The following is a 15,757-nucleotide window of genomic DNA, read 5'->3' as shown; positions in this document are numbered from 1 at the left end:
ATATATATATGACAGTCAATGTAATTGTTTGTAGTACAGATGCGTAAATCTAATAATATAATTTGTCTCGATTAATTATTTAATGATAAATTCTTGTGAGTTGTTTCTTCACCACGAGCATTAAAGTCTCTATTTATTATATTTTTAGAAAATCATTTTTAAAAAGTTAAAACATCGGGTTGGTCTTTGATAGTATTAGTTTTAAATGCGAGTAGCATTAAATTTCCAGATGATCTATAATTATTAAACCTTCGTAGATGGCTAACGATCGATACCTCGTTCACGAATTTATTTATGAGAGAAACCGAAAAGTGGACATTTTTAAATTAAAATAATAATTGTTGAACGTGTTTTGATTGAATTGGAAAACATTTGATTACGATAAGTAAATTTATTATCTTTATCGTTAGAGATGGGATCAAATGTGTATGTATGAGACTATGATTGTATATAAGACTCGCATATATATAAATACATGCATGACTAATATCGCGTTTAACTATTATCGGGATCTGATTAAATGTTTAAGTATTTGCAATATCAGTATTTATCTGTAATTATTATTCGTTACGAATAATACGCAGGAGAGGGGGCATCACTGAAGACGAATTGGAAAGGGGTTCGCAGGCTTCTCATTGGATAAGTCTGTGAAATTGGTAGATAGTGCACAGAGTTTTCAAGGTCTCGGCCTTGACCGTGCTAGTCAGGGTCTTCATCCTTGGCTGATCGATTTCTTATTCGATGCGTTTCTATCGCACGAACACCAATATTATCTACCTCCAATTTAATATTATTTTTTATAACAATAAATTATCTACTTTTTATTTTACGATCGAATATATTCGAAATGATTTTTTAAAACGAAATACAAATTTCAACATAATACTCGTATACAGTGTCCAAGAAAATATATCTTTGGTTAGATTTTTTTTATTTAATTTTTGGTTGTTAAGTTTATTTCTCGAGAGTCTAAAGTTTAAAAAATATATATATTTTAAGATATAGAAATGAAATAAAGATTAAAAATTTTTAGTAAAAATAGTTCATAGTTTACGAACGACAAATTATTTCAAACTTTCACAGAAACATTTCTTCTGATTTTTATTGGATAATTGGTTATATTTTGTTGTTGTTATACAATACTATTTAATATTATATTAAATTTTCTTTAACCTCTAACCCTAAACGCTGGCTTGGTAATCTTAATAATTATATAATAAAAGAATTGTTTATCGAGTTGATAATTTTTGCAAACTAAAGTTTAAAGGTTTCATATATTAGTTTTAACATTTTTTAATTTGTATAGTTAATTTTAGTCAATTCCTGCACAATTCAACCTAATCATATAATAACCGAATTTTTAAGTATTTCTTTGATTTTAAAAATATGATGAAATAACCAGCACAAAGATTAGATCTTTTAAAAAATTGTTTAACTTATATTTTCATTTATATAAATTCATTCCTAAAAAGTTAGAATTGTGAAATATTATAATGTGACCGCATCTCGTAAATTTATTTCAATGATATCGCGAATGGTAACAGATAATAAAAACGGTAATGGATAAAAAAGAAATAAATTGTAGAAGATGAACTGACAAAAAAATAAATAAAGTCAACATTTAAGACGATCTTTTATTTCCGTAAAACATGTTTATTCTTCCAGTACGTTATCGAATCTCGTATTCTTCATTACATCGATGCGAAATGGTCGCGTAATCGCGAATAAGAATTTAAAATATGAGTATTAATAAGACGGTGGGTCGATTATACTTGAGGAAGAAACATGCAGCATCGCGGACACGATATACGTGACTAAAGTGGTGGTGATATTAATTAGACGTTTTCTGTCTGACACGCATCCCTTTATCACGGAACTTACTACTAGACTTATTGCACATTGTACAATATGCTGTTACATGGTAAATATTTCACGCATTAATATTTTCTTTTTCTATACATGTTAAATGTATATCATAAAAAAATGATGTTTTTCGAATTATTACAAATTTTATATAATAATAAATTTTTCTCTTATTTTTTTTTTTTTTTTTCTTATTTTCAAAGAAAGGTCTAGGAGATATTCTCGCAAAGAATAGGATGAGCAAAATCGAAACAACGATAAAGCGCAGCTGGCGTTGTTTCTTTTTATTCTCTTTCGTTCCGCCGCAAGGTTTTTTCTCGCTTACATAATCGACCTGTTTGAAAACGAGTGCTACGGGTTTCATGGACCTTGAAAATTTCGATATAACCCGCACAACTCGATGTACGAATGGAGGAGTCGATTTGATCGAAATCTGTTTGTGTTCGAGAAAGAGAAAAAGGATCGTGAAACTGTATCACTTCAATTGAACTTATTTATTCATTTTTTAAATTGTTCTTTTTTATGAAACTTTTATAAGAGATCCTAGTTATCTAACTGTCGTGATTTTTTTCTCTCGAGTTTTTAATTCAACGTGTATTATACATTTTTTTTAATAAGATTGATTTGTTTTAAATTTTCAACTGTGTGGTTTATTAATCTTTATTCATAGTTCATGCAGAATAATTAAAAAAAAAGAGGATTTTAATATTATAAATATGTTAATATTTTATATAGACTGGTATTTATCTATACAGTATTTTTATAAACATTTTTATAATGAAAAAAATATTTATAAATATAATAATTAATCACGGTATTTTTATCAATTAAAATAATATTTTCTTCTGACATACTTATTATTAATAAAAATATCGATTTGCAATTAATAGATAGAATCGATATATCGCGCGAAACAGCTGTTTATAATTTAAACAGACAAAATTGAACGATATGTTTTCAATTGGATTAAACGCGTTAATATAATAATTACGACGAGCGAATGAGATGAAAATTTTGTTTTATATGCAGTTTATTGTTTCAGTCTATTGTCCGATGAAGATGTGAATCACTTCTCAATTGATTAATAAGATTTTTGACAAACTTTTAACGTGTCATTGATGTTTGATTGTTTTTTTTTCTTCTGCGGTTCGCAGAAATTATGTACAAATTAATAACACACATACATAAATACTGAAAATAATTTTCTTATACCATTTCAATGATTTCTGCATAAAACAATACGTATATTATTCCGCATTATTCACACCGCCCATACTTCATGTAAAATCTAAAACCATTTTAGGCTTGTCACCTAATTTCCCTCGCGTAATGTTCTGAGGATAGATCGTAATTGCTGAGCATTATGACAATTCTGTTATCTTTCCACGAAAAAAGCGTAATGTTATTCTTTCTGTATGCAATTTCGGTTAACTTTTATTGTACTAGTAAGATGAAATTTCGTCTTTAGCAATTCTTTTGCTAAGAAAATGCAGGTATAGTATATGTCGGTGTACACATTCTGCATCAGGAACTTTGTTTAACAACTTTTTATATAAACGTAATGAAATTCTGGTGTCAACTAGAAGATCAGGTCGATAAAGTTCATCGGAATTTATCTATATAATTAAATTTCATTTTGTGCGAGGCATATTTGCATACCAACTAACCTTTCTTCTATAAATCCTTATCGTTCTTTCTCCTAAATTCTTATCGGTTTTTTCAAATGAAGTAAAGAAGCGTTTGGAAGGTCGCGAACGCACTTTTCATGTTCTATATAATTTTCAAATACTTATGGTAGAATAAATTCATTCTTCGTAATCATTAATAAACTTTTATGTCTCTTCAAAGGGAACATTTGAGTGATATGGTAGACTTACGATGTCCCCTCAGAAGGAACAACCGAGTGTGTGCAAAGGGTTAATAGAAGATTATATACAAAATTTAATTGTTCCCAATGCGGAAACGATAACCACTCACAAGGACAAAGGATAATTTTCTTCCGTACAAATAAACTCTAATGAGAGAGAAATTGAATTATGGGGAAATAATTTCATATTGTGATAAGTATATTATTTAATGTTAATCTCGTAAAATTTTCTGCACATTTACTTTTTCTCGTTCTTCTTTCTTTTGTTTCAGCATATATAAAAATAATATTGTAGGTACATCAAAGTCACGGTTATTTGCAAAAGTTTCCATCCTTTTGTTAGATTGTATGTATCTTGTATTTTTGACACTAGGAATGAAATCTTTTAGTTACGAACGAAAGATCTTAGAAGATCATTTTTTTCCCCCTTAACCAAATTCTATATCCAGTTTGGGAGTTCACAGTATATACATGCGTTTGATCTGAGTCGTTCTATTAAAATTGAGACGGCAATCTTTTCATAAATAATTTTCAACCGAATATAATAATATATTGAATACGATCAAATATACAAGTAGTACTACAAAATTTAATCTTTAGTATAATTTTATTTTATTATGTAGGAAAATAATTACCCAGAAATAACTTCCTATTAAATTTTATCTTACAAAGTAGCGTTCTTTATACACGATGACACTATCGTTTTTGAATAAACTATTGAAAATGACCATACCAATTTTAAGTTACCTAACTTTAAATATTAATACATCTATTTTTCACATATCTTATCTATATATATAAATATTAAAATTATCTATATTTATATATATATATATATAAATTTTACACAACAATTTAAAATACTCTAAACGCGCGCGTTAATTGTTAGATAAAATAATTTATCTAACTAACACGCAATTGATCACTTTGTTTCTAAACAAGGTCGACATGAAACAAATACAAACATTAACAACAACAATCCTCACCAATTATTTCCGTTTGCCCAAAAATTTCGATCTATAAAAACGATATTACTTTATAAATATATTTCAAAATACATTAATATATTTACCGTAATAATATATTCTATCTCAATATATTCGTCATACATATGTATGAATATTTTCTTGACAAACTGTTCAAAGATCGATGTTGTCGAGATTTATGCGAATTTTTCGGTCCAGACAGCAGTCGGAAGCTGATAGTGATGGTGGGGGACAGTGAGCGAGCACTCATGAGAGAGAACAAAAATTTTATAAAGAGAGAGAGAGAGAGAGAGACTGACGAAAAAAAAAGAGAATAGGAAAGAAAAAGAGTAAGCAAGAGAATAAAGATAGGAAAAAAAAAGGTACGCGACGAAGACGATTGAAAAGCGTTGGGCGCTGTCGCTGGAAGCGTTAGAGGGGGAGCGAATGAAAGAGAAAGAGTAGGGGGTGGTTGGGGAGGGAAAGGGAGAATAGCGTCAAGGTCGTCGTGTAGTCGGCCGTATCCGTTGGCGTTCGGTATCTAAATTTGCGCTTGATGGCGCTGTTCTGCGGCCTTCGTGACGCTGCTATTTCTTTCTCTCTCTTTCTCTTTATATATATATATATATATATATCTTTCTCTTTTACTCTCTTTCTATATACATATATATATCTTTCTCTGTCACTCTTTTTCTATATATATATTTCTTTCTCTTTCTCTCTCACATTCCCGTACGGTCCCCTTCACGCCTTCCTTCTCTCCCTTGTTGCACACGCAAAAAAGTCAAGTTCAAGGCCAACCGTAGATAACTCCCCGCGCGTGCTCTTCTCGTCGTCGTGTTTCATCCTTTTTCTCGTCTCTCGTTGCGTCTCTCGCTTAAAGCGATCATTTAATATGCGATCGAACAAGGAACGACCGATCTAAAGGGTTGCTTGGAGAAATCGACGAACAGAGAGAGAATGAAAGGGTGGGAGAACGAAAGGGAAAGGGAAGAAGGGTGTGAAGAGGATGCATCCTTACGTAATCTTTTCCCCGTTAGTTTCCTTTCGAAGTAACACGTAGGAACACTTCAGTTACATGGATGAACTATCAATGAAGTTTCGTTTAGATATATATAAATAGGGTATATTTTTATTTATATTTTTAGTTTACATATATACTTGTGAGAAAAATAATTTTATATAAAACGTTGGATATATAAATATATTACGTATATAATCGTAATTATTTGATATATATCATGAGAATTTTTTAAATGAAAACAATAAGTCTCTTAATTTTTATATATTAGGTGTTTAATGTCTATATATGTATATATATATATATTTTTTAATATGCTTTATTCATGTCAACTTCAGTTATGAGGATGTTACGTTTGTTTTAGTTTGGTTTTATTAATGTATATTATAATTTACATTTACTCTTGTAATATTTTAAGGGAATAAACATTGAAAGGGGAATCGTTAGAAATTTGAAGTTAATTTTTACCAGGTTCAACAATTGTGCATCTTATTGATATTAGTGCAAATGTTCTGTATACTCGTGAAATAATTTTTCATTTATTGTTTCATCACACACAAATTTTTGATTAATCTTATATCTCAATATAAGTTTGTACAAATTGGATAATGAAAATCGTAAAAAGATAATAAAGATATAGATGATTTTATAAGATAGAATCCGTATATGTATCGATTCTTAAATAAAATAGATTCTTAATTTATTTAATACTTAAATTTTCTTTTTCTTATATTGTGTCGTAACAATATTGACAGAATATAGAATTTAATTCTATCGCCGGAAGAAATAATTCAAGCATATATGATAACGTAACGCTTTTGCAGAGATGGGAGTATAGGTTCAAGGTTTACGAGTCCAAGCATCTCTCTATTATCTCTCTATCTAATTTCCTTTTCTATTTAATTTCATACCACATGCTTTAATAAGGACTCAAACTCGAGCGTTCATTATGCAATCTTCATTTATTGTTTTCCTTTACGATCGTAGGTATGAATTGTATAATAAGCGTATTGGATCCTGATCATGTCACGAATTATTTTCTTTTCGTCATCGATCATCGATCATCGATCATTGATCTTTTCCTAACATCTTATCGAATTCAAAGATGAATAAGTTCAAAGATATCACGATTTTTGTCAACTCCTTTCTCAACATGTACAATTTAAAATTACACATTTATATTTCTGTAATTTACAAATTTGATATTTGAAAAAAGAAAAAAAGAGAACATTTTTCTGTTCAACGATTTAGTTCATAGTCGAGCGTATTGTCTATAGTAAATGTTAAGAAAATAATAATGGAAAATTAAACTAGTATCTAGCTCGTTAAATGTGAAAAAAAAAGAAATTGAATAATTATTAGCATATAGTTCGTTTTCGTTTGAAGATAATATAGTGCAAAGGAAAAAAAAAAGTTACACATTCTCTAAGCATATATCCGAATCGCACGAATGCGATATAATAGTCGCGTTTCATTCGAGAAGTCAAGTTCAAGTTCAAGCAGATATCCTGCGTCCCTCTATCTTTACTTTGTTCGAACTACGACACCGTATGTGCTTCTTGTGTGTTAAGAGATGTTGAAGAAGTTAGAGATGAAGGAAGATGAAGGGAAAGATAGAGGGGATAGAAGATGATGATGAGGAAGTTGGGGAGGGGATTATGAGGAAAAAGAGGAAAGAAGAAGAAGAAGAAGAAGAAGAAGAAGGCTTACGCAATCCTTTCACCGTTACTTTGTTCACGGAACCTAGGAAGGGCCTGCTTAAGGGTCCATCTTCCCAAGTATGGGTCCTTTCGTGCGGACTTTTTAAAAGCTGTTTTTCTTGTCGCCTTAGGTTCAGTCATTTATACTGCGTAAAGGGAAGGATATATAGAGAATAAAAAAAGAAAAAGAAGAAATTTAAGTTCAAGGTTAACCAGATGGCGCAGAAATACTCATCATCTTCTTACGCGTATCTACTATATCTCTGAGCTCACGATTAAATCCAAGATTCTTTGCGTCATCAATTCTGTAGCCTTTTCCTTTTCCTTTGATGAGAGCAAGAAAAAAGAAGTATAATACATATTACTATAGTTATTATATGTATATGCTATGTGTATAAAAGCTTTTTTATCGAAGCGTAAATATCAGTAGTGGTTTTTTTTTTATACATTGTTCGAGTACTTTAAAATCGTCGAGCTAATTTTCAAGAGCCAGAAGGAGGATGAGGAGGAGGAGGAGGAGGAGGAGGGTTCGTTTACTCTCTTCTCATAAGTTTTTAACAATTAAGTTCTCGAATGGATTTTATGAAAGGGAAATGATCCCGTCGGAAAATATTTGACGCGAGATGCTGAAGTAAATTAATCCCAAAAGCGTGGTAGATAAAAAAGAGCAAGAAAGTTGATAGTTGCTAATTCGAGGCCGTCGTTTATCATCTCGATTTATCTTCTCTCCTACGATTCGAAACGTAATACCTTTCTTCTTGCGTATATTTTTTTTTTTTTTTAAATCTTATATATTAAAATGCTTCGGAGATTAGAAATACTATTGCGTAGTAGATACGAATTGAAGAAAATTTTCGGAACAAAGTATCATCGAGAAGATCTAGGGAAGGCCAATGATGCGAAGATAATTACGAAGAGAGAGAGAGAGAGAGAGAGCGCGGATGGTCGAGTTAAAAATGATTTTTTTCGCTTCTAGCCTGGCACGAACATTGCGAGGGCCGGCCACGTTACGAGCATCCTCTTTCAATCGCGAATTCTCTGAAGTCGATTCTAAAAATGTTCGCGACGTTGCTCGCGTTTAAAAATAGTAATCGAAAAAAGTGCAACTAACTGCAAGAAGTTGGGAAAAAAAATGAGAGAGAAAAAGAGAGAGTGAGGGTGGATAAGAGGTTGGGAGGGAGGGTGGGAAGCAAGAAGAGGTAGTAATAAGCTTTTTCTATTACCGACTGCAAGAAATAGAGAAATAGTGCAGGGAAGGAAGTGGAAAACTCGAAGAGAGGAAACAATAATTTGTTTTCCAGTAGAATTTTCACTTTTACGATATTTTCTTCGACCCATTTATTGAAATCACATTTCGTTTGATCGTAGGTTTGTATGATGTCTGGCAATACTACTGAAGGTATGATATGCTACAACAGAACCATGCCAAACATTAAACAAGAAGTCGACAACCCCGCGACGCCTACGCAAAACTATCAAGTTTGTTCACCGACCACTACGCTGCAAAATCAGGAGGTAAAATTCAGTAAGATTAGCGAAGAAATTGAGAAATATGTTTAAATGACTATTTCAATAAGATAATAACGATAAATGTAATATTTTGTTAGGTAATTTGCACAAAAATGGACGTGCCGCCTGATTATGGCGGCGGTGGTGGTGGTGGTAGCACTGGTAACGGAAATGGTGGGGGTGGTAGCGGAAGTCCAGGTAGCCCAGAGATGCATCACTGTTCTTCGACGACTCAACCTTTAGGAACTCCTGAGGTATTATTCAAAATTCATGACACGATATCGTTGTTTAATGTTGTATTGTATATTATGAATTTTAAAAAATAAAATATCGTATTTTGTTTCTTCGTCTTTCTTATTTAGGAAGGCATTAAAGAGGAAGACATGATGCCGAGGAGACTGTGTCTTGTTTGTGGAGACATAGCAAGTGGATTCCATTACGGTGTTGCATCTTGTGAGGCGTGCAAAGCTTTCTTTAAAAGGACCATACAAGGTAAAGAAAGTTTCACGTTTCTCTCTTACTCTTGGAAATTCGATCATTTTTTACCAGATAGTACCAATAACTTTTATAAATATGATCATTTTTAGCAATGTATTTTAATAATGGTACTATCTGGATCAAGGCCATGTATATTACGATAAAATAGCGAGTAACTTTACAGGAAACATTGAATATACTTGCCCGGCAAACGGAGAGTGTGAGATAAATAAACGTAGAAGAAAAGCTTGTCAAGCGTGCAGATTTCAAAAGTGTCTTCGTCAGGGAATGTTAAAGGAGGGTGTTAGATTGGATCGGGTTAGAGGTGGCAGGCAAAAATACAGAAGGTCTACAGATCCTTACATCCCTGTGAAAACGGCAACACTGGAAGGTAATATTTTTGATAAAGTATTTCCATTTTAATTTTTCATGTCATGTTGTGACTTTAGAACCAGTTCGAGTATATCCGTACATATAAACAAACATTTTTTAATATTTCAAGCGAGCGTAGCATCCGGAGGATCTGGAGAACAAATAAGTAAGCTGCAGAATATTTATTAAGTTTGGTTTATACATTAGATAAAATCAAACTGGATAAAGTTGACGTAATATCAAGTAAAAACAAAAAACATATATCACGATGTTTGATATTATCGTGGATCGATTAAAACTATATACGTGTGTTTCTAGATAACAAGATGGTCGAAGCTCTAGCTGCGTGCGAGCCCGATATTTTACAAGTATCCAATCTTTCTCATACATTGGATACAGATCAGAGGATATTGGGCCAAATGGCGGATCTTTATGATCGCGAATTAGTCGGAACTATCGGTAATTTTAATTACTAATATAGTCATTTAATCTACGCGAGATAAGCCTTCTATTTTTATAATACAGAAAATGATATTCTTCAAAAGGTTGGGCTAAGCAGATACCAGGATTCAGCAGTTTAGCTTTAAACGATCAAATGCGGCTTCTACAAAGTACATGGGCGGAAATCCTCACTTTCAGTTTAGCATGGAGAAGTGTGCCTAATAATGGCAGATTGTGGTTCGCTCAAGATTTCAGCTTGGATGAACGTCAGGCACGTGAATGCCATTGTATAGAATTATATACGCATGTAAGTGTTCAAGAAGATTAATAAAAACGTTTATATTATAAAATGGAATTTAACATGATACAAGTGACTTTTTTGGATCTTTGATAACATTTTTTTCCTCATTACTGTTTACGATAGTGTATCCAGATCGTAGAAAGGATTCAACGATTGGGTTTGATCAAAGAAGAATACTATGTACTGAAGGCATTGATTCTGGCGAATAGCGACGCGAGATCAGACGAACCTCAAGCGCTATATCGCTTTCGTGACGCAATATTAAATTCCCTTTCGGACTGTGTAGCAGCTGTTAGGCCAGGACAGGCATTACGTGCTACGCAAAACATGTTCCTAATACTGCCCAGTCTTAGGCAGGCCGATGGAATTGTAAGGAAATTTTGGTCGAGTGTTTGTAGAACGGGCAAAGTGCCGATGAACAAGCTTTTTGTAGAGATGTTGGAAGCTGCCTATTATCGATGAAACAACTAGAACCTGGTCGAATCTTATCATTTAAAGAAAAACTTTTCTTCAAAGTTATCATTGATTGTCGATTAAGAAAATAATTACCATTGTGCGGAAATAACAGAGGTGTTAAACTTGCCTTTTCGAAACTAACGAGAATGACAGTGAGTGATATAAGTGAAAAAAAAGAGAACAGTGCAGTTCTGATATAATATGTTAATATATATATGTTCTATATATATTAACATATTTATAAATGTTTTTTTTTCTTTATAACAGACTCGCAAACAAAATGTTTCTTTATTTTTTAAAGGTGAAGCGTGGAGTGATTTCGACCAGTGTTTCCCAACGATCATCGAACCTTGCGTATAGTATTGAAATACCATACGCTTTCTTTGTTTAAAGTAACCAAACTTTCCTTTTCAAGTACCCCTTTTACAGGTATAGGGAAAGGAATGTGATTTTCAGCATAAAAAACGCGGAAAATAAAATGCGAAAAGCCTACGTTTAGAAGTATCATTAAATAGGATAGTATATAGTCTGTTGATCGACAGATCGCACTACCAAATAAATATGTTTTTGTTTATACAATTGATCATTATGATCGTGACATCGAGTCCAATGATCGTACAAGTCAGATCGAAGTTTATTAATTGTGGTGTTTGATAAACTGTGGGTGTTTGATGTTACATATTCGCAATAGAGACAGTTTGCTAATCATCTCATGTTTGTATCAATCTGGATCCATATGCATCATTTCTGGCAGTTAGTTAATTTAGCAAAGAAGTACGTATAGAAAAACGTAAGTAACGTTGATAATTTAAAAGAAAAGAAAAGTGAAAAAAATTACAAAATGACAAAAAAAAAGAGAATAATAATAATAATAATAATAATAATAATAAAAATAATAATGATAATGATAATAATAATAATAATAATAATATAATAATAATAATAATAATAATAATAATAAAAATAATAATAATAATAATACTACAGATGTTTACTTGGCATTATAGGTGGCATTAATGTTTGAAAGTAATACTAATTAAAACTTAAGCTAGATGTATCGAACATCCATAGTTACAGCACTTTAAACCTTTAGGGCGTATCGTTGTACAAATAAAAAAACCAGTGATAGGAATATATAGGGTTGATTAAGTTGGAAAGATGAAGGAGAAGAAACAAAAAAGAAATGAAAGAGAAAGAATGACTGGATCGTTCTCGAATTAGAGTCACGCTTTTTTTTTTAGTTTTCTTTTAATTTTTCCTTTTTATTTTTTTCTCTTTTTAATTTTTTTTTTTTTTGTATAAGACACATTAGGAATATATTTTAAGAGTGGGCTTTGGCCAGGCTGCCAAGTTCAGAAGAGTAAACATAAAATAAAAGAAAAGAGGAGTTTAATTGTTTGTTAAAAATGATCGCGATACTTGTTCCGCGTGTGCCACACACAAAAAAAGGAGAATATATATGATATATACATATATACATATATATATACATATATTTCATAAATATGTCATATGTATATACGATATATGCATATAGGAGAATATATATTATATATATTCAGGGATCTTTATTATCTAGTTATTACCGTTATGAGTATCGCGTGCAGGTCGTGTTCATAGTACTATTACTTCTATGGAAGGAAAGTCGTTATGTAACAAGAACTACCCATTCTGAAAAGTGAAAGTTCAGTACGAATTCACAAATAACCGAATAGAAATTTCTTTTATAGAGCTTTCTTTATATAGCGAATAGTTTATCGTCTGCCGTAACATTTTCACTGATATATTTCAATAACTTTTTGTTGTTGTTTATTATTTGTTATATTTTGCCTTATACATATATTCGCGTTGAAAATGATTAAAAGGAACGATATAAAAAAAAAAAAAAGAAAAAGTTGTGAATTAGTTATGTTGAAAAGAAAACAATTAATATCTTGTTACTTATTAAATTTAAAATGAAAAGATGTACTCTCGGAATGTATTGGTAATCTACGTTGTTAAATGTAATTTTCTCTTTTAAAATATGAGTAACGAGCATATGAAGTATTCAAATTTTTGCACGAAAGAGAAAGAAAATGTTATTAATTGATTTAAAATAACGTTGATAAGAAAAGAAAAGAAAAGAAACAAAGTAATAAATAAACGATCGGAAGAATCGGTGAAAATGTTATGTTGGTATAGTCGTATCGTAGGTCTATATCGTCACTTTTACGGTGCAATATATAGTTCAGTCGCGTCGTTGCATTATCCAAATCATGGAAATGTGGCAAATAATTCCTTTATTTACCCTCCCCCTGCTTCTTCTTCTTTTTTCTAAACTTCTTCCCCTCCCCATAATCCTCACTCCCGTTTATCTTAGAACAATCTGTCACCTATCCCTCATTTACGTACGATTAATATTTCATGATATTGACTTCCCTCTATATTATCTTATTCGCCTAAGTTCTCTCAAGTTTTCCTGCTTGATGATTTGTTCCTCGTCATGAAGTAGATAGCATAATAAATGAAATGAAAACATGGCTGTTCAGCCACGGCGAATTTTATCTATGTTCTTTGCAGTTTGCTACCGATTTTCTTCTCTCGCTCTCTCTCTCTCTCTTTCTATTTCTATTTCTCTTTCTCTTTCTCTTTTTTTTTCATTCATTTCGTAATTTATTTTGTTTAAATATTTTTCTTTTTCTTTTCTTTTTTTATCAATGAATTTTATTTTAAAAAGCCTAGAAATAAATTGAAAATAATGAAGGAGAAGGACTGACGCAAGAAAAATTCTTTTTCGAATTGTTTGCCGATGAAAATTTCTTCCCCTATATCGGAATAATTTAATTATCGTTTAATCATTATCTTTGTTTTTTACTTTCAATTTAATATACATTCTTTTGTCATGCTCCTTCCTTCTCATATTTATTGTTAATTAACGTTAATGAGTATCTTCTTTGGGCTGTGATATTTACACATTATTCGGCTTTTTCTTTTGTGAAATCATTAACGTTTCGTGGAAAAATTCTGATTATGATATATATGTGTGATACATTCATGAATTTACTTTATTTTTGATTTTTTTTCTTTCCTATTTCTTTTTTCTCTATTTTTTTTGTTTTTTGTTTTTATTTCATTTTTCTTAAGTCGGTTTCATAATGATTTACGAACTATTTCCATGCATTTATGCATATATATGAAAATCGATACGGCAAAATAATTTTGTTAATATTAACGGTGAAACTATGTTAACCAGATTTGGCGATAAGGGTGGTCTCGTAAAGCTTAATTAAATTCGCGCATTGTTGATAAGCTTTTGCTTGATAATCCGATTCGTTCCTTGATTTATTATTTTCAAGTGGAACTTAATTTATTTACAATACGCGTACGATCGTTCATTATAAATCTGACAATAAGATGCGATATATGTGTGTTAAAACTTGAACACGCACGTATACATAATGTGATGATATTAAAATGATTAAATATCAAAAATCACGGTGATTATTTAATTATTAAAAAAATAAACGGAAAATAAAATATTTTCTTAAATAATCGAAACGTTTCAACGCGTAAAAACGAAAAGATGTATTTTTATGAAACCGACTTTTGTATGGTTCCTCTCTCAAATCGAAATTGATAAATTTACAATTTTCGTGAGTTTGGTTCTTTTCTTAGTAATATGTTTCTTTCTTTTTTTTGTCCCTAAAGTTTTATTTACACTCAAATCATCATCCACATTCGCCGTGGCATAGAATCGTAGTCTCAGGGTTGCATACAAACAAATAAAACAAACGATACAAACCTCGACACATACAAATAGTTAAGAGTGCGAATATATTTGTGAAACAAACATTAATAATAATAATAATAATAATAAAGAAAAAATAATATTAATAATTATAAAATTAATTAATAATAATAACGATATAAAGATAAGAAGACGATTAATGCTGTAACTCACTATGTTATTATAATGAAGCTTATGTGTTACGAAGTTGAAAATTATTTATGTATAAAAAAAAAAAAAGGCAAAAAAGAAAAAAACAAAGTACTCGAGAGAGAAGAAAACGCATGTATACATGAATATATATGAAAACGGAAGAAAAAGATAAAATCTGATAAAAGTTATATAAATTCTATTATGTTTTAAGATAGTATGAATTTTGTTCTTGTTTAACCCGGGATTAAACAATTTATTTGTAAAGTAAAGATTTCGACTATTTGTGTTATTCCAGAAAAAAAAAAAAAATCGTTATTCGTTTTATCCGTCCGCGTGTTTGACTTGAAATTATTATTCTGCGTGGTCGAGAAAGAGACGTTGATTATGCCAACGTGCGCATATTTTTTTTCCGGAGGATAGACAAAGACAAAACACTAAAAATAAAAGATAAAATCGATTTATTTTTGTTATAATAGAAGTGATTAAAATAAATATTGTATGTATATTTTGTATTTGGCATTAAGAAGGAATAACTATAAAAGAAAAAAAAAGAAAAAGCTTAAAACTTAAAAGGATACAATCCTAGTTGAAATAAAATCTCTGTCCTTTTTTTATCTTTATCTTTCTCAAACTAACACCTCTCTTTCTTTCTCTCTTTTTTTTTTTTTTTTTTTTTTTTCATATAAAAAATTATCCTGATAAACACAAAAAGATAAAATAAAATAGATTTTTTTTTTCTTTCGTTGTCACTGTACAATATCATCGCCCCTTTATAAAGTGTAAATATATAGTATAAATAAAGAAGGCGAGAAACGTCAGTACCAGTTTTGAGATTTTTATATTATAACAGGCATCATTTACAAGAT

General features: G+C 30.7%; 1 protein-coding gene across 7 annotated transcripts in view; it reads left to right on the top strand.

Moving 5' to 3' along the window:
• Nucleotides 1–11,832, top strand: part of LOC106787711 (steroid hormone receptor ERR1) — a 24,413-nt gene extending 12,581 nt beyond the window's left edge. For 3 of the 7 annotated variants that reach the window (XM_014750315.1, XM_014750335.1, XM_014750359.1), the window contains 8 exons: nt 8,785–8,931; nt 9,024–9,179; nt 9,288–9,417; nt 9,572–9,793; nt 9,905–9,940; nt 10,093–10,233; nt 10,320–10,522; nt 10,640–11,832. In XM_014750315.1, the coding sequence (XP_014605801.1) occupies nt 8,785–8,931; nt 9,024–9,179; nt 9,288–9,417; nt 9,572–9,793; nt 9,905–9,940; nt 10,093–10,233; nt 10,320–10,522; nt 10,640–10,978 (1,374 nt within the window). In that variant the 3' untranslated portion in view covers nt 10,979–11,832. The remainder of the gene's footprint in view (nt 1–8,784; nt 8,932–9,023; nt 9,180–9,287; nt 9,418–9,571; nt 9,794–9,904; nt 9,941–10,092; nt 10,234–10,319; nt 10,523–10,639) is intronic. The other 4 variants (XR_001381836.1, XM_014750326.1, XM_014750343.1 and 1 more) reach the window with 4 other exon arrangements.
• Nucleotides 11,833–15,757: the final 3,925 nt, after the last annotated feature.

The sequence above is a fragment of the Polistes canadensis genome, unplaced genomic scaffold (assembly GCF_001313835.1).
Source record: "Polistes canadensis isolate GaletaPanama2010 unplaced genomic scaffold, ASM131383v1 scaffold_4, whole genome shotgun sequence".
Taxonomy (NCBI): domain Eukaryota; kingdom Metazoa; phylum Arthropoda; class Insecta; order Hymenoptera; family Vespidae; genus Polistes; species Polistes canadensis.
Note: the sequence above shows the minus strand (reverse complement) of the source record. Positions and strands in the feature narration are given on the sequence as shown.